At 41.0% G+C, this 23,070-nt stretch overlaps 1 protein-coding gene across 1 annotated transcript in view; it reads left to right on the plus strand.

The window, feature by feature from the left end:
• Positions 1–23,070, plus strand: part of LOC126282341 (lipase 3-like) — a 276,871-nt gene that overhangs the window by 176,714 nt on the left and 77,087 nt on the right. The window contains exon 7 of the mRNA XM_049981998.1: positions 19,864–19,978. Coding sequence (XP_049837955.1) covers positions 19,864–19,978 — 115 coding nt within the window. The remainder of the gene's footprint in view (positions 1–19,863; positions 19,979–23,070) is intronic.

Below are 23,070 nucleotides of genomic sequence, written 5' to 3' on the forward strand. Positions count from 1 at the left end.
ACAAAAGCAAAAAGAGGATCATCGAACGTAGTCGAATTAAGTCGGGTGATGCTGAGGGAATTAGATTAGGTAATGAGACACTTAAAATAGTAAAGTAATAATGCTACTTGGGGAGCAAAATAACTGATGATGGTCGAAGTAGAGAGCATATAAAATGTAGACTGGCAATGGCAGGGAAAGCGTTTCTGAAGAAGAGAAATTTGTTAACATCGAGTATAGATTTAAGTGTCAGGAAGTCATTTCTGAAAGTATTTGTATGGAGTGTAGCCATGTATGGAAGTGAAACATGGCCGATAAATAGTTTGGACAGGAAGAGAATAGAAGCCTTCGAAATGTGGTGCTACAGAAGAATGCTGAAGATTAGATGGGTAGATCACATAACTAATGAGGAGGTATTGAACAGAATTGGGGAGAAGTGGGGTTTGTGGCACAACTTGACCAGAAGAGGGATTCGGTTGGTAGGATATGTTCAGAGGCATCAAGGGATCACCTATTTAGTATTGGTGGGCAGCGTGAAGGGTAAAAATCGGAGAGGAAGACCAAGAGATGAATACACTAAGCAGATTCAGAAGGATGTAGGTTGTAGTAGGTACTGGGAGATGAAGGAACTTGCACAGGATGGGGTAGCATGGAGAGCTGCATCAAACCAGTCTCAGGACTGAAGACCACAACAACAACAACAACAACAACAATTTTCGGATACGTGCACTCAGTATAATGTCACTCGATGCTCTGTCCCTACCACCCATCCTAAACATTTGAGTGTCCCAGGCTATATCTGGTAAATTAAAATCTCCACCTAAGACTACAACATGCTGAGAAAATTTATGTGAAATTTATTCCAAATTTTCTCTCAGTTGTTCTGCCACTAATGCTTCTGAGTCAGGAGGTTGGTAAAAGGAGCCAACTATTAACCTAGCTCGGTTGTTGAGTGTAACCTCCACCCATAATAATTCACAGGAACTATCCATTTCTACTTCACTTCAGGATGAACTACTACTAACATCGGCAAACACGCCACTACCGGTTGCATGTAATCTATCCTTTCTAACCACCGTCTGTGCCTTTGTAAAAATTTCGGCAGGATTTATTTCTGGCTTCAGCCAGCTTTCTGTACCTATAACGATTTCAGCTTCGGTGCTTTCTATCAGCGCTTGAAGTTCCAGTACTTTACCAATGCAGCTTCGACAGTTTAGAATTACAATACCGACTGCTGCTTGGTCCCCACATGTCCTGATTTTGTACCCCACCCTTTGAGGCTGTTGCCCTTTCTGTACTTGCTCGAGGCCATCTAATCTAAAAAACCGCCCAGTCCACGCCACACAACCCCTGCTACCCGTGCAGCCGCTTGCTGCGTGTAGTGGACTCCTGACCTATCCAGCGGAACCCGAAACCCCACCACCCCCTGGCGCAAGTCGAGGAATCTGCAGCCCACACGGTCGCAGAACCGTCTCAGCTTCTGATTCAGACCCTCCACTCGGCTCTGTACCAAAGGTCCGCAGTCAGTCCTGTCGACGATGCTGCAGATGGTGAGCTCTGCTTTCATCCCGCTAGCGAGACTGGAAGGCTTCACAAAATCAGGTAGCCGCCGGAAGCCAGAGAGGATTTCCTCCGATCCATAGCGACATACGTCATTGGTGCCGACATGAGCGACCACCTGCAGATGGGTGCACCCTGTAAATCATGTGGGCTCAGGTGAAATCATATGTTGCAGCAGAAACAAAAGTTTTAAATTAAAAGAAGACGAAATTGAAGTGCATGAGACATTCGACAGTTACATGACAGCGTGGTGTCTGTTCTTTCTGACATGTCCGAGAGAAAAGACAGCTGATTCGCCTCAATGGGATGGATCCACCACATTCATTGTGGGTGCACAATTACGTCCGGCCTTCTGCGGGAATCTCTAAGTAGCGAGCTTAGAGGAATGGGCAAGGACGGCAGATAAGTGGCGCTAGATGAGAATGTGCGTTGGTCGAGAGGTGTGTCAAGTAGAGCGTGGAACTGCGACGAACACAATGTCTTGATGGCGCAGTGGTTAACACAACATGATATCCCGGTTCTGTCCTCAAACTGTCCTGATCCAGCTGATGTCAATAATCCCTTCCCTTTCCCTTTTCTTTCTCCTCCTCTTCCTTCAATACGAATAAAAATTTGGCAATATTACTCCCACAAAGCGGAACAATATTGTTACACACATGTAGTACATCTTAGATTAGAGGATGTCAGCAGCAGCAGCAGGAGTGATGATAGTGATAGTGACGTAATAGATGTGGCCAATAAATACACTCTCACCGAAGACTATGGTTCACGATATTCTACCATGAGATGGAGGTATGAGATACATCTACGCATTACGCGTTAATATATGTACTGAGATACTGAAAGATCGTTACCTTTAATCTCTCACGACATATACCCAAACCTTAAATTCATTTGGATTACGAAGAGACACGTTTCAAGCCCTCATTGTTATTAGCGGTTGTTCACGATTTAGTGGCACAACATTGGAACGGCTCTACAATTGTCTCGTGGGACGATTCGTGTCGTGTGACAATTGTGAACTCGAAGATAATCTGGAGGTAGTAGTGTGTATTACGAAGTTGTGATGGTCGATATTTTTGCCCTCGATACTGACGAACGTATATCTGTCTGTCCCTCTCAACAGTCAGTACACAATTGATTGGCAAGTAGACTAGTACATTTTGCTTTACATATATCATAGGCATAACACTAGTCTGCATTTTAAAACTTTTTGTCAGATGATTTCATGAATATAGGTGTTCTTGAATCAATTTTCAAAGGACTGGAAAAGGGCACAGGTTATCCCCGTTTTCAAGAAGGGACGTCGAACAGATGTGCAGAACTATAGACCTATATCTCTAACGTCGATCAGTTGTAGAATTTTGAAAGACGTATTATGTTCAAGTATAATGTATTTTCTGGAGACTAGAAATCTACTCTGTAGGAATCAGCATGGGTTTCGAACAAGACGGTAGTGTGAAACCCAGCTCGCGCTATTCGTCCACGAGACTCAGAGGGCCTTAGACACGGGTTCACAGGTAGATGCCGTGTTTCTTGACTTCCGCAAGGCATTCGATACAGTTCCCCACAGTCGTTTAATGAACAAAGTAAGAGCATATGGACTATCAGTCCAATTGTGTGATTGGATTGAGGAGTTTCTAGATGACAGAACCCAGCATGTCATTCTCAATGGAGAGAAGTCTTCCGAAGTAAGAGTGATTTCAGGTGTGCCGCAGGGGAGTGTCATAGGACCGTTGCTATTCACAATATACATTAATGACCTGGTGGATGACATCGGAAGTTCACTGAGGCTTTTTGCAGATGATGCTGTGGTGTATCGAGAGGTTGCAACGTTGGAAAATTGTACTGAAATGCAGGAGGATCTGCAGCGAATTGACGCTTGGTGCAGGGAATGGCAATTGAATCTCAATGTGGACATGTGTAATGCGCTGCGAATACGTAGAAAGATAGATCCCTTATCATTTAGCTACAAAATAGCAGGTCAGCAACTGGAAGCAGTTAATTCCAGAAATTATCTGGGAGTACGCATTAGGAGTGATTTAAAGTGGAATGATCATATAAAGTTGATCGTCGGTAAAGCAGATGCCAGACTGAGATTCACTGGAAGAATCCTAAGGAAATGCAATCTGAAAACAAAGGAAGTAGGTTACAATACGCTTGTTCGCCCACTGCTTGAATAGTGCTCAGCAGTGTGGGATCCGTACCAGATAGGATTGATAGGAGAGATAGAGAAGATCCAACGGAGAGCGGCGCGCTTCGTTACAGGATCATTTAGTAATCGCGAAAGCGTTACGGAGATGATAGATAAACTCCAGTGGAAGACTCTGCAGGAGAGACGCTCAGTAGCTCGGTATGGGCTTTTGTTCAAGTTTCAAGAACATACCTTCACCGAAGAGTCAAGCAGTATATTGCCCCCTCCTACGTATATCTCGCGAAGAGACCACGAGGATAAAATCAGAGAGATTAGAGTCCACACACAAGCATACCAACAATCCTTCTTTCCACGAACAATATGAGACTAGAATAGAAGGGAGAACCTACAGCGGTACTTAAGGTACCCTCCGGCACACACCGTCAGGTGGCTTGCGGAGTATGGATGTAGATGCAGATGTAGAATTTTTTGTGCTGGTTCTAGAAATAACTTCCGTTTTTGCCTATCACTTTAGGTACTTACAAAAAACAAGACGTAATTTTTTGAAGATTTTTACTTCTGAGCCTAGGAATATATTCAAACACCATTTCACATAAGTTGAGTTCTTCATCAAAACACATTTAAAAAATAAAATACATTTAAGAAATACTCTACAGAGCTCCCTCCCCCCCCCCCCCCCAATTTATTTCGTGACTACCTTGTCTAAAAACAAAATGTCAACAATGTTCCATTAATTTTTAAACTTTCACTTCTTTAACTTTCTTGCAGACCCCTGTATAAGATGACTCTCCCTCTTCAACATCGGACAATATTCGGCCATAATAGTTGCTTTCCAGGACCTCAGGTACCTCCTCTCCCCCGCCTTAATATCTTTGTGAAAACGTTTATCCTGTGCTTCACGATAAAGTCTCAACTTTTCCGGAAAGTTGTCAATACTTGATTGTAGAAAGTGGACTTCCAGTCTCATATTACATCCGATCTTCTCGAAGTTTTGCAGCATTTCTTGAGCAAATGCGTTGCAATTAGACATTTTTTATTTCCAGAAAGTTCTCGGTAACTGATCGGAAGGCGGACCTGGCGTCCTTTTCTCTCCGCTTCCTTGTCGTATCAAAATCCTTATCCTTTATCAGTTTATTTATCTGAGGACCAACAAAAATTGTCTCGTGTGACTAAGAGAAAATTCTTGGAAAGTTACTTGAAGCAGTTAGTGTCTTAGAGCTTTACAAACTGTTTCATCAAGCCCAATTTTGTGTGTACTGGTGGAAGCAGTGTCTCCTTTTTTTGTGTGTATCTACAAGCGGTCCGTGCAGGATCTTATTAGTTCCAGGCACAAAATTTCTCTGCTCTGGTCAAACTCTCACACTCCAATGTGTTTTCGTTGCCCATCCGTCCCATTCGCGTATAAAGCAAGGAGTTTTGGTGGACCCAGCTTGTTGTCCTAGTTTATTCCGATAATTTTGAAGTGTACGTCTACGTGATTATTCTCCCTGACAGGAACCACCATCAAGCTGTCTCTCTGCTGTTCCACTCTCGAACGGCGGGCGGGAAAAGCGAGCACTTAAATTTATCTGTGCTAGCCCTAATTTCTCTTATTTTATCGTGATGATCATTTCTCCCTATTTAGGTGCGTGACGACAGAATGTTTTCACAGTCAGAGGAGAAAACTGGAGATGGAAATTTCATTAGAAGATCCCGCAACAACGGAAAACGCGTTTGTTTTAACGATGGCCACTCCAATTCACGTATAATGACTGTGGCACTATCTCCCTTATTTCGCACAATACAAAACGAGCCGATTTTTTTTTAACTTTTTCGATGTCATCCGTCAGTCCCACCTGATGTTGATCCCACACCACACAGCAATACTCCAGAATAGGGCGGACAAGTTTGGTGTAAGCAGTCTCTTTAGTAGACCTGTTTCACCTTCTAAGTGTTCTGCCAATGAATCGCCGTCTTTGGTTTGCTCTACCCGCAACATCATCTATGTGATCGTTCCAATTTAGATCATTTCTCATTGTAATTTAGATTATTTGTCATTAGTTGAATTTAAAGCCTTCAGATATGTGTGAATTATAGGGTAATCGATATTTAGTGAATTTCTTTTAGTACTCATGTGAATAACTTCACACTTTTCTTTATTCAGGGTCAGCTGCCACTTTTCGCACCATACAGATATTTTATCTACATCATTTTGCAATTCGTTTTGGTCATCTGATGACTTAACAAGACTGTAAATGATAGCATCATCTGCAAACAATCTAACACGGGTACTCAGATTGTCTCCTATGTCGTTAATATACATAAGGAACAGTAAAGGGCCTATAACACTTCCTTTGGGAACGCCGGCTATTACTTCTGTTTTACTCTACGACTTTCCGTCTATTATTACGAACTTTGACCTTTCTGACAGGAAATCACGAATCCAGTCGCACAACTGAGGCGATACTCCGTAGGAACTCAGTTTGGTTAGAAACGCTTGTGAGGAACGGTTTCGAAAGCCTTCTGGGAATCTAAAAATATGGAATCAATTTGACATCACTTGTCGATAGCACTCATTACTTCATGAGTGTAAAGAGCTAGTTGTGTTTCACAAGAACGATGTTTTCTGAATCTGTGCTGAATATGCACAAATAAATCGTTTTATTCGAGGTAATTCATGATGTTCGAACACTGTATATGTTCCAAAACCCTACTGCAAATCGACGTCAGTGATATGGGCCTGTAATTCAGCGGATTATTCCTATTTTCTTTTTTAGGTACTATAGTGTCTTGAGCAATTTTCCAGTCTTTAGGTACGGAACTTCCTGTGAGCGAGCGGTTGCATGTAATTGCTAAATATGGAGCCATTGTATCATCATACTCTAAAAGGAACCTGACTGGTATACAATTTGGAGCGGAGGCCTTGACTTTATTAAGTGATTTAAGCTGCTTTGCTGCACCTAGGATATCCACTTCTATGTTTCTCATCTTGGCAGTTGTTCTTGGCTGGAATTCAGGAATATTTACTTCGTCTTCTTTGGTGAAGGAGTTTCGGAAAACCGTGTTTAATAACTTTGCTTTAGTGGCACTGTCACCAGTGACTTCACCGTTGTTATAGTGCAGTGAAGGTGTCATTGCGTCTTGCCACTGGTGTGCCTTATGTATGACCAGAAGCTCTTTGGGTTTTCCGCCAGATTCCGAGACAGAGTTTCTTTCCGAAAATTATTAAAAGCATCTCATATTGAAGTACAGGCTATATTTCGAACTTCTGCAAAACTTTGCCAGTCTTGGATGTTTTGCGTTCTTTTAAATTTGGCATACTGTTTTCGCTGCTTCTTCAACAGCGATCTGACCCGTTTTGTGTAACATGGGGGGGGGGGGGGGGGGGGGGGGGGGGGGGTCAGTACTATCACTTATTAATTTATGTGTGTATACATCTCTCAATTGCTGTCGATACTATCTCTTTGAAATCATTCCACATCTTTTCTACACTTACGTGATCAGTTATGAAGGAATGGGGACTGTCTCTTAAATAGGAGTTAAGAGCATTTTATCAGCTTTTTTAAAATAGATGTACTTTGCGTTTCTTTTTGATGGTTGTACGTGTTTACCATAGATTAGCATTTCGTGTTCCTCATAATGGATACTTGTTAAGAGGATCTTCATGTTCTCATACGCCTCTCTAAGTTGAACTGAATGAGCCACAGGAATGGAATGGACCCATACACTTCCCATTGTCCAATAACACGCCTTCAGGCTCCTCGTTTCTGAGTCTAGAAAAAGTCCCCACTGAGTAGGATCATATTCAGTGCCATAGAAGTGCGTTAACTCATTCACATTAATGCAGGAAGCCAAGAAAGCGTTCTATGAGAATAAAGCAACTAGTTCTTTCTCTCTATATCTGCACCATGAGTAATGAGTTTCTGGTTCCAGAATATTCTTAGTTTTTTATAGGGAGCCATATAATTCCGCAGATTCTTTAGGCAAACTGAAATTTCTTACGAGATCATTAAGTTCGCTCTGAGAGAATAATTGTGGAGTAAAGTCATATTCAGGTTGGTAGACATCACTATCGTCTTCGGTAACTGCATCAGCTTCATTTTCATCATCATATTCTGCCATTTTCTTTAAAACAGCTGAAGGAAGAGGAGCAACTAGATCTTCTCCATGTGTAAGAGGCCTAACGGCTGAATCAAAGTTTGCATACACTGCACCCCTGAACAATAACTAAGCGGAGCAGCAGTCGTTAAGGCGATTTTAGGCTACCTTCAAACCATTCGAATTGCAAATGACATGCTTCTTTTCTTACCACAATCCTCAACACAACAGCGGCGAACTGTCTATGGCGCCCATCTCTTGTTCTGGTCACCAAATTTAATTTTAAAATAAGCATGGTAAGCTTTTTTTTCAGTAAGGCTGTTTTAACCATTCTCTGATTAGGCACTGTATAACTTCCACAAATGCAGCAGAAAACATTGGGGTCGTCCACACACTTGCGTGTTACATTGCAGTAATTGCAAAACAACAGGCGAGTTGTTTTATCAATTCTTTTCTTAAATATACTGAATAATCGAAATATAACACTGGTAATGCAAGCCTCTGAGATAAACACAATAACAACTAGAATCAGCAGGTGTAGCAACCGAGAGGTATATTGACAAAATTTCCCTCCAATAATATATTTAACCAACTGGCACAGCAATATACTTTGAAGCAGATTACGGCAACACTGTACATGATAGGAAAAAACTGAAAACAGGTTTGGAAGGAGCATAAAAAATTGACGTAGTGTCGGTATAAGTTTTCAGACATCTGATACCATGCAGGCTAGTGTAATGTATCACATTTTATGTGAAATTTGAATTTTTGACGTGCCTGATTGTTCAGTCGTGCAATTATTCGAACATTAAATATCCATCATCATCATCATCATCGTTTAAGACTGATTATGCCTTTCAGCGTTCAGTCTGGAGCATAGCCCCCTTATAAAATTCCTCCATGATCCCCTATTCAGTGCTAACATTGGTGCCTCTTCTGATGTTAAACCTATTACTTCAAAATCATTCTTAACCGAATCCAGGTATCTTCTCTTTGGTCTGTCCCGACTCCTCCTACTCTCTACTGCTGAACCCATGAGTCTCTTGGGTAACCTTGCTTCTCCCATGCGTGTAACATGACCCCACCATCTAAGCCTGTTCATCCTGAGTGCTACATCTATAGAGTTCATTCCCAGTTTTTCTTTGATTTCCTCATTGTGGACACCCTCCTGCCATTGTTGCCATCTACTAGTACCTGCAAACATCCTAGCTACTTTCATATCCGTAACCTCAACCTTGTTGATAAGGTAGCCTGAATCCACCCAGCTTTCGCTCCCATACAACAAAGTTGGTCGAAAGATTGAACGGTGCACAGCAGAAGAGAGTAGATCGTAGCTGCGCGCTCACTGCATTAGCTTTCCTACACCTCGCTTCCAGTTCTTTCACTATGTTGCCATCCTGTGAGAATATGCATCCCAAGTACTTGAAACCTTCCACCTGTTCTAACTTTGCTCCTCCTATTTGGCACTCAATCCGTTTATATTTCTTTCCCACTGACATTACTTTCGTTTTGGAGATGCTAATCTTCATACCATAGGCCTTACATTTCTGATCTAGCACTGAAATATCCATACAAAATAAATTCCTATTGATAAATAAATTGTCTCTTCATGTTGGTCTTTTCATTAGCTGAAAAACTGTAAAGTAAAAAAAATTCCCAGGAGACATTACATTTCTATAATTTGGTTATAACGTTCATCAAATGTCAATTGCAAGTTTGAATACCTTCATTCGAAATAAAATGCTTTATATGTTTACAACGAATATAACATTCTGAAATTTTTAATTGTTTCTTCTAGCTGGTTTTTTGTAAAGGGACGAACAAAATTTAAAATTAAACAATCTTCAAGTCAATATTCATTTCTATTTACTATTTGTACAAGACATTTCAAAGCAGAATGATTGAAGTTGACTTCTGTCATACAGAACAGTTTTTTCCCTAGACTTTACTAGTTGCAGTTTTTGATTTAGCTCTTAATCTGAATCGAATCTATATTGATACAATATTTTTAACGAGTTTTATTTGTCCATATCTTCTAAGTAGAATGCAAAATTTATTGAATGTGATTTAAAAATATTGCTTTCCTTAACAGAAAAATGGTGACAGACTGAATAACGAACAGAGCATAAGCCTTGCCCAGATTTTCCACAGTAGCAAAACTACGAAAATTCTTCTCAAAATAAATAATAATTTTATAAACATTTTCAGAAGTAAATTTAAGTTCTCCCTAGAAACTTGCTAAGTAAAAGCAGAAGATTCAGACATAGGCTTTTTACAAAATGCGGGGTCACTTTCATGGACATTCTCACAAATTAACAACCTGGATCACTCAAAACACTTAGTAATTGGATCAACATTTGTTATCAACAAACTGTGCTATGTATTACAAAACATTGTCGATGTAAGTACTAATATTTATATCATTCAGGGTACAGAAATAATTTAAACATTGTCTTACTGAAGCATCATTTAAATCAACATTTTCACTTTGAGCATGGTGGTGCCTAAAGTGTGCAAGGGAAAAAAAGATGATTTGCATTCTGAAGAAGATCCTCTTAGTGGTACTGAATCCTAGTCAAGATATGTATATTAAACTAATGCAATCGGTTGGCTGTGTACTTCATATATTGAAAACTTATTTATGGTTGCCGCCGTAGACCAAGTTTAAAATTGTATAATAAAGATGTAATGTCAGAACAAACAGCTTTATGATATCAGAGTAACTTCTGACTTGTTTGTCACATACAGAGTTTTTCAACTGGGTAAATATGAAATGCAATGGGAAACTACTAAAATTAAATTTGAAATGATTACTGTTGTAATGTCCTTTTTTCTTAAATTCAACAATCATCTGGGTCATCAATGAAATCTTTTTGTTTCTTCGACTTACAGACATTTGTAATCTTCTCATCTACCTCCTCAAATTTATTTTTGTTGGTGAACGGAGAGTTGTCTACGTTCCTTTGCTTTCTATAAGTGCTTCAGGAGACTTTACCAAATGTATATCTGCCTAGTTTACATCCTGCAAGGAGATCACTGAAATTTTGCACTCACAATAGTTCACCGTTATAATAGCTTCTCTGGCATACTAACAAACAATACTTCAATGGCAAATGTTGTTTTAGCTGTTATTTCGTTGATACAATTATAACTTGAATGCTTGTAACGTATTTAACTTACTTGAGTGCCAATTATCTCCTTGCAACCATCTTTCTGAGCAAATATTTAGGAAAGTGAAAGACAGACGCTACTGCATCTTCTGTTAACAATCTTAGTAATGCTCCTGGTCTCGCTTGGTACCAATTGCACATTAGTGCAATTAAGTTTAATATACCTATCTTGACCAGGATTCAGTACCACTAAGAGTATCTTCTTCAGCATGCAAATCATCTTTTTTCCCTTGCACAGTAGCGGACCAATTTTCTCTGCGAATTGCTTGCACTAATAATTTTAGAATTTCCGGCCGAGAAAAAGGAAATCTGCGTAAACAAGACACAACTATAGAATTGAATACGAGAAGCACCATCAACAGTAGTGTAATTTATACATTAAATACAATGTGAGAAACACTAGTTCTGAATAAATATATAAATTACCTATAAAACTAAGCTCCACGTCCTTTCCTTTGAAGTTGTCTATAACCATAAGCTACACAGTGCTTCATCGTTATACGTTTATAAAAGTAATACGAGTAAACCGTTCATAACTTATTTTCAAACGAAGGAAAGCACGAAACAACATGATCTATAAGTACGGAGTTGCCAATCTAACAATAATTGACCGTCACGATTTTCATAGATACGAAGCACTACAGTTGTGTTTCATGTTTATATTTAAGACCACTGGCTGATCGACGCGGCGTAACGACAAACATCCGTGTAAGTAGCGTTCGCAACATAGTCGCGGGCTGTCAAAAACGTTATTTCGTCAACTCGGTTGTAATAGAAAGGTCGGTACATATTCGGCCCTAGATGCTGCCCCACAATGTCAAAAAAGTTTGGCGATCATTTGTTTAGGTGAAGGCGATGATCGCAAGTGCGGCCTTTCGCTGTGACGGTGTTTTTATGAGCAAGTACGTTAACAGCAGGGAGAGAGAACGTGAGATCTTATAACAGAACGTGGACTGTTTTAAATCATCAACTTTGTGCATGGCTGGATGTCATCTCTACTCATTTCCTGTTTTGTTCTTATCTTTTTTCTCTACGTAATGCTCCTACTGTATTTCCCCTTCCAGTCCCCAGTTACATATTCCTGGATGCTACCAAATGCTCACTGTTTCATTCTGTCCTGCTAAAGCACATAACCATACGATGCAGTATTGCTAGACTTGTCTTTGAATTTCCTAACAACATTTGATATCAATAGTGCTCTTTCATTAACGTAATATTTATGTGCGCCAGTCGACCTTTCTCTGTCTTCCTTGCTTGGTCATCATGCGCACTCTTGCTTTCCAGGGGTAGGAATTCCTTTACTTCTCCTACACCTTCTGTTTTAACAGCTTCGGACAGAAGCCAGGCTTTCTACTACTCAGCAGCGCCTTCTTCTTAATTTATCCGTAACTCTACTTCTGCTATGCACAAGTAAACAATATTTGTGATAAACTAAGATCCTGCTTACATTGCACTTAGCACAGATTCTCCTTTTATTAATATTCCACTTTAGTTAATCCCTGTTGCCATTTGTATATGTCGTATATTATTCATCTTTTTCCGTATTTCAGCTCCACATTTCTCAGGATTACGAATATCACATTTTCTACGACATTCTCACTGGTTTTCAAAATGCTTGGAAGGTTTTCTCGACTATTCTTCGGCTTCCTCCCCATTACTAATCGTAGGGAATTACACCACATTTACCTTTTCATCTTTTGTAACTGAACAGGTCGTCGTCCACTAGTATGTCATTACTTTCTACCTACTTATCTGTATATTAAATACACATTAAATAAATAGCACAAAACTAGCCTCCTATCTTAATGTCGCCATTTGGCGGACAGATCAGGGCGATATAGCGTCACACAATGCGACGCTATGGAGAAACGACATTTGGAACAGAGCTGCAAGTCTACCGATCAGCGACAGTATCTCACCAGCTGTCCTACCCCTGTTATAATATAATAAAATGATAGTATAATAGGATAGGGAATGAATGATAATAAAATGTTGGAATGTGTGGCTTTTTTAAAATGGATGAATTAAAGAGATTAATTCTTTGGCATGAAGGACAAGCACAATAAGCTAGGCATTGCCTGTAACGGGAAAGGAATCATTTTAGTTTATATTTATATAAATAAATCGTCTTCATAGTATTTTATGCGTACCAATTATTAATATTATGTCCGATCTCCGTCTCCTTGACTGTGGCCGTGTTGTTATATTCGGATCTTCGTAAATTTTCCGAAGTACACAGGTGGGCTTCCGTTCTTCTTATTGCATTACTACTTGAAATAATAATAACTCTCACAAATATTCTGTTAATAAAACACTACTATATTTCGGTTCGATGCACATAGAAAATACGCACAATGGCGGTCTGCGATTACTCGCTAAAAATGGCGGTTCTCACTCGTTCACTCACTGAGCGAAATCTGCCTTCCAACAACTCGTACAAGAACAAAAACTGCTCTGACATCTGAAAGTCAAAAATACCTGACGGTAGGCACAGGCTCTACGCTGGGCTACTACCACCTCATCTTTTCTCTTTGCTTTTAAAGAGGATGAAAACATAAAAGTAAGAAATGCAAAAGGTATATCACACTGTCCAAAAATTTATGGGGATGATAATTTCTTTCATCACCTGGAACTGGTCCAGCTTCTAGACCGAGGGAAGTAGCACAGTGGTAGAAGCACAAGACTCCTAATCTGGAGGAACGTGGTTCACAACGTTGTCCAGCCATCATGGTTTATATTTCCTCAAAAACCACACTTGCGGTTTGCAGGAATGTTTCACTGAAAGTAGTCCACATCTAATTTCCTGTTCAATAATTTCCCAGCTGAGCTAGGGCTCAAACTCGAATTATTTCACTGCCATTAAGCACTAAACTTTTTCTACAGATCTATATCTACACCTACATACATACTCCGCGAGCCACCATACTTTGCATGGTGGAGAATACCTTGTGCCAATGTTAGTCATTTCCTTTCCTGTTCCGCATGCAAGTGGAGCAGGGGAAAACGACTGTCTATGCATCAGTACGAACCATAATTTCTCTTGCCTTCGAGGACATTACGATAAACATATGTTGGTGACAGTAGAACTGTTCAGCAATCAGCCGAAACATTGGTTCTCTAAATTTTCTAAGTAGTGTTTCACGAAAAGAACTTTCCTCCAGGGTTTCCCATTGGAGTACATGGTTTATTTCCGCAATACTCAGTTGTTGACGGAACCTACTGGTAAAGTAAACTGATAAGCAAAGCATCATGACGACTGCCCACCGTGACATTAGTTGCCGCGTGTTGGCGTTGCGAGAATATGGGCTACAATTGGGGAAATCCATTGAGATAAGCGACTTTCACAAAGAGCGGATTATTACAACGCAGAGTCTCTGAAAGACTATCCCGAAAACGGCGAAGGTGGTAGAATGTTCACGTGCCACTGTCGCGAGCATCTACGGATACACGTTGAAGGGCAGTGAAACTACCACGAGGCGCTCAATGCTTGGACGTCCACGACTTCTCAAAGAACGTGAGGTTCGAAGCTTGTCTGTTCTGTTAAGTACAATAGATGGTGATCTGTGGCATCTCTGCCGTAAGAACACAATGCTGGTGCACGCACAAGTGTTTCGGAACACACTGTTCATAGAAAATTGTTGAACACGGAGCTCTGCAGCAGACCACCCCAATGTGTTCACATGTTGACTCAATGACATCATAAAGTACGACTGCAGTGGGCACGGGACCATTGGGAGTCAACGATCGATCAATGGAAACGCGTCGGTTCTTAATGTGAATCACATTTTTGCTACTCAAGGTCGCTGGTCGACTCCAGAAACGCCGTCATCGAAGTGAACTGGTGCTCGAAACGTGCAGCGTCCCACGGACGCAGGCTAGTGGGAGCAGTATTGTGCTATGGTAGACAGTCTCCTGCTCTGCCATGGGTCCTGTGGCAGTAACCGAATACACGCTGACAGCTGCGAACCACCTGCATCCCTTCATTCCCCGACGGTATACTTGCCCGTGTCTCGGAGCCAGGACCATGCTACAGTGGTTTGACGAGCATTATAGTGAACACTAGTTGATATCTCGGCGACCAATTTCGCATGTTGTAAATCATATGGAACCCATCCGGGTCGCTATCGGGCGGCATCACTGCGTACGCGTATCAGCAGCCCGTTATTTACGCGAATTACATGACCTGTGCGTAGACATCTAATGCCAAAAACCTACCAACAAACTGTCGGATTCCTGATACGCAGAATCAGTGATGTATTTCGTTCCAAAGACGGACAAACAAGCTATTAAGCAGGTGATCTCAGTGTGTTGGTCCGTCAGTGTATCTAATAGCAGGCTTCTGAATTGTTCCGATGTCTTCCTTTGGTCCGACCTGGTGGGCATCCCAAACAGTCGAGAAATACTCAAGAATGTATCCTGCTAATGTTCTATAAGAAGTCTCTTTTCTAGATGAGCTACTCTTTTCTAGAATTATGCAAATAAAAAGAAGTCCCTACTACCGTACTTACTCGCACGTTCCGTTTTATATCGCTTTGCCGTGTTACACCTACATATGTAATCGACAAGACCGTGTCAAGCAACACACAACTAATATTGTATTTGAAAATTAAGGACCGTTTTTCCCACTCATCTGCATTGACTTACATTACCCTACAGTTAGAGCAAGCTGCCATTCACCTTGTCAAATAGAAAATGTGTAAATCGTCCTCTATCCTCCTACAGTCACTCAATGACGACACTTTTCCGTACACTACAGGATTATCATATAGTGACAGTGCACGAGCATGTGTGAGTGACTTCGTCTACAGAAGTGACTTTTTGTGAATCCGTATGATATTTGCAATGAGGCGTTCTTACTTCAGTGTCTATATTTACACACACACACACACCCGACATTAGCACTAGAGGAACAGTTCACAAGCCAAAAACAATAGTAATGGTCCTTCTTTTCTCATTAAGCTGATAAGACAAAATAAGACTTTCGGGAAACTGATATGAACTATAAATGTAGCGGGCGTCATTACTGTTGAAAATTACGAAGCAGTTTAGGAAATTTTGCAATGAAGAACGAAAACTTAGATATGAAATTTCCTTCGATACCAGCATCAGTCGGAATGAACTGCAGGAAGACATCGCCTGTGTCTTTTCTAAGGAGCCATCCTTACATTTCTATGTTTGATTTAGACACCAAAGATAAACCAAAATCTGAATGGTTGGATAGGAATTTGCAGCCAGTTCCGTTGGAGTACTAACTAGTCTATAAAATCAGGGTACGCTGCAGGCAAAGAAAGGTATATATATATATATATATATATATATATATATATATATATATATATATATATGATGGTGCACTGATAGTAATCGGGTCAAATATCTGCATCAAACGAAATAACTAAAAAGAACGAAACTCGTCTAGCTCAAGGGGGAAACCAAATGGCGCTATGGTTGGCCCGCTAGATGGCGCTCCCATAGGTCAAACGGATATCAGCTGCGTTTTTTTAAATAGGAACCCTTATATTTTATTACATATTCGTGTAGTACGTAAAGAAATATGACTGGACCACTTTTTTCGCTTTGTGATAGATGGCGCTGTAATAGTCACAAAAGTATAAGTACGTGGTATCACGTAACATTCCGCCAGTGCGGACGGTATTTGCTTCGTGATACATTACCCGTGTTAAAATGGGCCGTTTACCATTGCGGAAAAGGTCGATATAGTGTTGATGTATGGCTATTGTGATCAAAACGCCCAACGGGCGTGTGTTATGTATGCTGCTCGGTATCCTAGACGGCATCATCCAAGTGTCTGGACCGTTCGCCGTTACGTTATTTAAGGAAACAGGAAGTGTTCAGCCACATGTGAAACGTCAATCACGACCTGCAACAAATGATGATGCCCTAGTAGGTGTTTTAGGTGCAGTCGCGGCTAATCCGTCCAGCAGTAGCAGACAAATTGCGCGAGAATCGGGAATCTCAAAAACGTCGGTGTTGAGAATGCTACATCAACGTCGATTGCACCCGTACCGTATTTCTATGCAGCAGGAATTGCATGGGACGACTTTGAACGTCGTGCACAATTCTGCCACTGGGCACAAGGTTAATTACGGGACGATGACAGATTTTTTGCACGCGTTCTATTTAGCGGCGAAGCGTCATTCATCAACAGCGGTAACGTAAACCGGCATAATATGCACTATTGGGCAACGGAGAGTCCACGATGAATGCGACAAGTGGAACATCAGCGACCTTGGCGGTTTAATGTATAGTGCCGCATTATGGGAAGAAGCATAATTGGCCCCCAATTTATAGATGGTAATCTAAATGGTGCAATGTATGCTGATTTCCTACGTAATGTTCTCCCTATGTTACTACAAGATGTTTCACTGCTTGACAGAATGGCGATGTACTTCCAACATGGATGGATAGCTCGCGTAAGGTTGAAGCGGTATTAAATAGCATATTTCATGAGAGGTGGATTGGTCTTCGAAGCACGTTCACCGGCTCTGACGTCCCCTGATTTCTTGCTGTGGGGAAAGTTGAAGGGTATTTGCTATCGTGATCCACCGACAACGCCTGACAACATGCGGCAGCGCATTGTCAAGGCATGTGCGAACATTACGGAACGCGAACTACTCGCTATTGAGAGAAATGTCGTTACACGTATTGCCAAATGCATTGAGGTTGATGAACATCATTTCGAGCACTTTTTGCTGTAACAGCGTGAGTTCTCAGAAACGATGAGTTCACAAAGGTACATGTATCACGTTGGAACAACCGAAATAAAATGTTCAAATGTTCATGCGTTCTGTATTTTAATTGAAAAACCTAACTGTTACCAACTGTTCGTCTAAAATGCTTCAAATGGCTCTGAGCACTATGGGGTTTAACTGCTGTGGTCATGAGTCCCCTTGAACTTAGAACTTCTTAAACCTAACTAACCTAAGAACATCACACATATCCATGCCCGAGGCAGGATTTGAACCTGCGACCGTAGTGGTCACGCGGTTCCAGACTGTAGCGCCTAGAACCGCATGGCCACTCCGGCCGGCATCTAAAATGATGAGCCAAATGTTTGTGACTATTACAGCGCATTCTGTCACAAATTGAAAAAAGGGGTCCAACTAAAACATTGATATTTCTTTACGTACTACACGAATATGTAAAAAAAATGGGGTTCCTATTTAAAAAACAAAAACAAAAAAAACGCAGTTGATATCCGTTTGCCCTTTGGCAGCGCCATCTATAGGGCCAATCTTAGCGCCATCTGGTTTCCCCCTTCAAGCTAGACAAGTTTTTTCGTTTGACGCTTATTTCGTGAGTTATTTGGCCCGGTCACGATCAGTGGAACACCCTGTATATATGTGTATATACAGCCTAAGGATCTCACCACGAATGAGTTATTCGAACGGGCTGGAAATCGGTAGATGTGATGTACTTGTACGTACAAACAAATGATCACAATTTTTGAAAAAAAAATTGGTTGATTTAGTCAATAGGAAGAGTTTCATAAATCGAGCAAGTCAATAACGCGTTGGTCCACCTCTGGCCCTAATGCAAGCAGTTATTCGGCTTAGCATTGATTGATATTGTTGTTGGGTGTCTTGCTGAGGGGTACCGTCCAAATTCTGTCCAATTGGCGCGTTAGATCGTCACAATTCCGAGATGGTTGGGGATCGTACCCATAATGCCCCTATCGTTCTCAACTGGAAAGAGATACGGTGACCTAACAGGCCAAAGCACGATTTGGTAAGCACGAAGAGAAGCAGTGGAAATCCGAGTCGTGCACGGGCGGGCATTATCTTGCTGAAATGTAATCCCAGGATGCTTTGCCATGAATGGCAATAAAAAGGAGCGTAGAATGTCGTTCATGTTGACAAACACAGGTGTCTTGCTATGAAAGGGAAAGGCAACCCCACAGCATTACTGCTGTTTGTCCTGCTGTAAGACGGGCGACAGACAAGTTGGTATTTCATTGCTTTTCGGAGTGTCTCCACACACTTCTTCGCTAGTCACCGGGGCTCATTTCGAAGCGAGGCTCAACACTGAAGACAATTCTACTCCAGTAAATTAAATTACAGGCGCCATGCTTACCGAAACCGCGTCTGGAGACGCCCCGGACAGCTGGAATACCAATCTAACTGTCGCCCGCCATATGGACCAACAACTGGGAGCGATGGTTTGGGATGTTATACCTTTTCGTACCAGGACCCCTTTGGCTGTCATCAGCGCAACCGTACATCACACCGGTACGTCGACTATATTTTACGCCCTGTTTTGGTGCCCTCCACGGCAAGCTATTCTGGGCTTACATTTCAGGAAGATATTGCTCGCCCACAAACAACGAGAGTTTCTCCCGCTTCTCTTCTTGCTAGCCAAACACTACCTCGGCAAGCAAGGTAGTCGGACCTCTCCCAAATTTAGAAGATTTGGCGCATTAAGGGTAGGGCCCTCCAACCAACTCGGAATTTTGATAATCTAACGAGCAAGTTGGACAGAATTTGGGACAACATCCACTTACTAGAACATCCAGCAACTAGCAATTAATGCCAAGTGAATAACTGCTTGTATATGGACCAAAGGTAGATCAACGCTTTATTGACTTCCTTAATTTGTGAAACCCTTTTAATTAACAAATTATGAAGCTATTCTGAAATTGTAATCATTTGTTTGCTTGAACATTCACACGACGTCTACCGATTTCCGTCCCATTCTAATAATTCCTTTGTGGCGCGTCTTCTTTTTTTTTGTCTTAGAGTGTTTACCTCTGCGCAAGCTCGCTATAAGTTCATTCATCTCTGTGGTCGGTGTAATCGCTACTGTCCTCCATGACATATAGCATGTTGAATAGTCTAGGCAGAAGTGAATGCATTTGGACCTGTGACGGTAGCTACTCGATTGTTTCCCTTCCTTTTATTTCAGGGTTCATTTTGGCTGATGCTGGATATGACGTTTGGCTGGGAAACATTCGTGGAAATTGGTACTCACAAAAACATCAGGATTACTCTCCAAAAAAAGATAAATTCTGGAAATTCAGGTAAGTTTATTATCGGTTAATTTAGCTTTGAAGACACTAAAACGAAACAGCAGCCACAGAAAACTTTTATGGGGATTCACGTCCATCTGTTATGCAAACAACTGTGGTTTTTGATGCTCAACACATTCGTGCCGTCATCACTGAATATTTTTATTCAGTTCCGTACAGTGCAAAGAATATAGCTATTGTAATGAAGTGGGATAGAAAAAGACACAAAGACACAACTCGTCAGCCTAAGCAAGATACCCGAAGGGGTGGAACTGAGTATCGGGTAGGACAAGACAATGATGTTGATACAACGCAATACGGGAGAACATACATGGCACAGTGGAATAGGTGGGCAAATTTAAATACGTGGAGAATATATAACAGCAAGAAACACTAACAAAGAAGGAAAGTATAAGAGAGAGGGTGAATAAGATGAGGTCACCTTTCGGTATGAGTAGAGTTGTATACAATAGAGAGAATACAGACGCAAAGATGAAACACTACAAGGCAACGGTGATGAATGTGGTATTATATGCTGCTGAGACGATAAAACGAGGAAGAAATGGTGCAAGTGTTGTTGTTGCTGTTGTGGTCTTCAGTCCGAATACTGGTTTGATGCAGCTCCCTATGATAGTCTATCCTGTGGAAACCTCTTCATTTCTGCATAACCACCGCATTCTAGATTCAATTGAACCTGCTTACTATATTTTGAAACCTACAGTTTTTATCTCCCACTCTCTCTTCCTTTACAAAATTGGTAATTACCCGAGGCTTCAAAATATGCCCAGTCAACCGATCCCTTCTTTTAGTCAGGTTGTGCAATGGGTTACTATTTTCCTCAGACTGATTCAGTACTTCCTCGTTTGCTGTTAGATCTACCCACTCAATCTTCAACACTCTTCTGTAGCACCAGATTTCAAAAACTTCCGTTATGTTCTTGTCTTAACTGCTTATCGTCCGCTTTGCAGAACAACTTGAAAAAAAGAGAGAAAAATACTGAGGATAATACTAGGCTCTAAATTAGGTACTGGGATACGGATGCAGTGTCTTAGGGAAGAAATGTGTCGGGGCATGAGGAAGAATGCAAATATAATGACGAAGAGAGTATGGGTAACAACAAGGAGCACAAGAGAAAAGGCGGGAACAGGCGAGTTTTTGAACCCATGAATAGCTGGTTTGAATTGGCGGTCAATGTGAAAGGGGAAGAAAATTGGAGAAGCAATTATACAAAGGCAAATTACGACAGAGATCGACGGCAGAGAAGGACGCAGGAAAAGCATAGAGGGTCACCAGTGGAGCAGGCAAGAGAAAGCGAAACAGAAAATCCGTGGAAAAAAACGGGGGGGGGGGGGGGGGGGGCGAAGAGAAGGGATGAAAGAGGTTGTGGGATGGTGAGAAGGAAGTCGGATAGTGCGATTATCTGGACTTCTCTATCAGTTTCACAAACGTCCGTGCCGCCTTGATCAAACTACTGCTTACCATTTCACTACGGTTGGACCCACACTAGATTTGGTCTGCCAGAATTTCACCATGAACCAGTCTGCAATTAAGACCTCTGTGCGGCCTTAGTCAAATTGTTGGCACCATTTCATTACGGATAGACACAACTTTGCATTCCATTGGTCCCCCAGTACTTCAAGGTGAACCTCTGTGCAATTTAAATGTTTTATCAATGCTAGTCGTATTATACCACGTAATTCGAATCTGGAGTACGTTTCCAGTAGCCGTTCTGTTTCAATCGAGCACCTGTAAAGCACTTGTTTTCCGTACCACAGCAGAACTGGGTCACGAAACCAGGAACTTATACTCACTTCTGATAATGCACCGTTCTTGTGCAGTGGTATTAGCACGGGACAAAATGTATATATTACTTTTTGAAATCGGTACGTATTATAAACTTGGTTGACGAGTTAACAAATCTCTTACGTGACCATCGTACAACCCTATTTGCGGACGTCAAGTACCGTACTACCGAGGCAATAATAACAAATATAGTAATAAAAGAATAATTTTAGTTGACATGACTGTGTGCTATAACCGAAAAGATGTTATCGTTACACAGGGAAATGCATTTTTTTACTATGTTTATAGTGTGCTGTTAATTAATCTACGCAGCCCACACAAATTACCATGGCTGATTGGCACCTTAGGACAGGAGTGTAAACAAACGTTCACTCGTAGCATCCATTTGTTTAACATGTAAAAAAATAGATTATTTATTCCAAAAACAAACACCCCTTCAAATTAACATACAGCTATGTATTCTTCAGAATAGAAATTGTTACCCACAAAATATCAAGTCAAGAAATTTTTAACATCAATGTAACACCGCAGTTTACAGATACTGGCCAATGTCTTTAATAATGCGCATCTCGCCAAAACATGGAAGAAACTCCCACAATGTCTCAACAATATTAAAACAATTTCCTCAAACGTAATTCCGCTAGACTGCCTACACAAGTTTTTAAAAAAAGCGTAATTATTACGTAAACATACAAAAATATCAGAGAAAGGTCGTTCAGTCCTCTTAATAAAGAATACAAAACCATTAAGTAGAACAATAATAAGTTCACAAAAAAACGACAGGCCGGCTGAAAGGTAATTTGGTCTGTTGACGACGCATTACCATTTACGTCATACGTTCCACTTACGCTGAACATCTGTTAATGACTATCCGGGCTACTGACGTCTGCTTTCATTACACAATAACCCAGCTTCGCAGTCTTTGACTACAATGCAGTCCGTTTCCTGAAACATGTATGCTGTAGACACAGACTAACAGTAGATCACACACAAGCAAGAACTAACCGTACCACTTACTGCGCGACAGTAAATTTTAAATCTCGGCCAGGAAGGTAGTGAAATCTTTTAAGGTGACGGGAATAGTTCGAAGAAATCGTAATAAGGTTCAGTGAAACATACAGCACTTCTAATCTTGCCTCAAAAATATATGTAGTGAAACCTCAGCCTTAACGCAAACCTCAATGTTACTGTGTAAGCTTTACATTAGCCTCGACAGTATATACTATAGAGGACAATTTTACTTGGTGCCACAAACAGAAAAACATTCGGTAATATTGGACAAGACAGGCACCTTAATGTTC

This window comes from Schistocerca gregaria, chromosome 7 (assembly GCF_023897955.1).
Source record: "Schistocerca gregaria isolate iqSchGreg1 chromosome 7, iqSchGreg1.2, whole genome shotgun sequence".
NCBI lineage: Eukaryota > Metazoa > Arthropoda > Insecta > Orthoptera > Acrididae > Schistocerca > Schistocerca gregaria.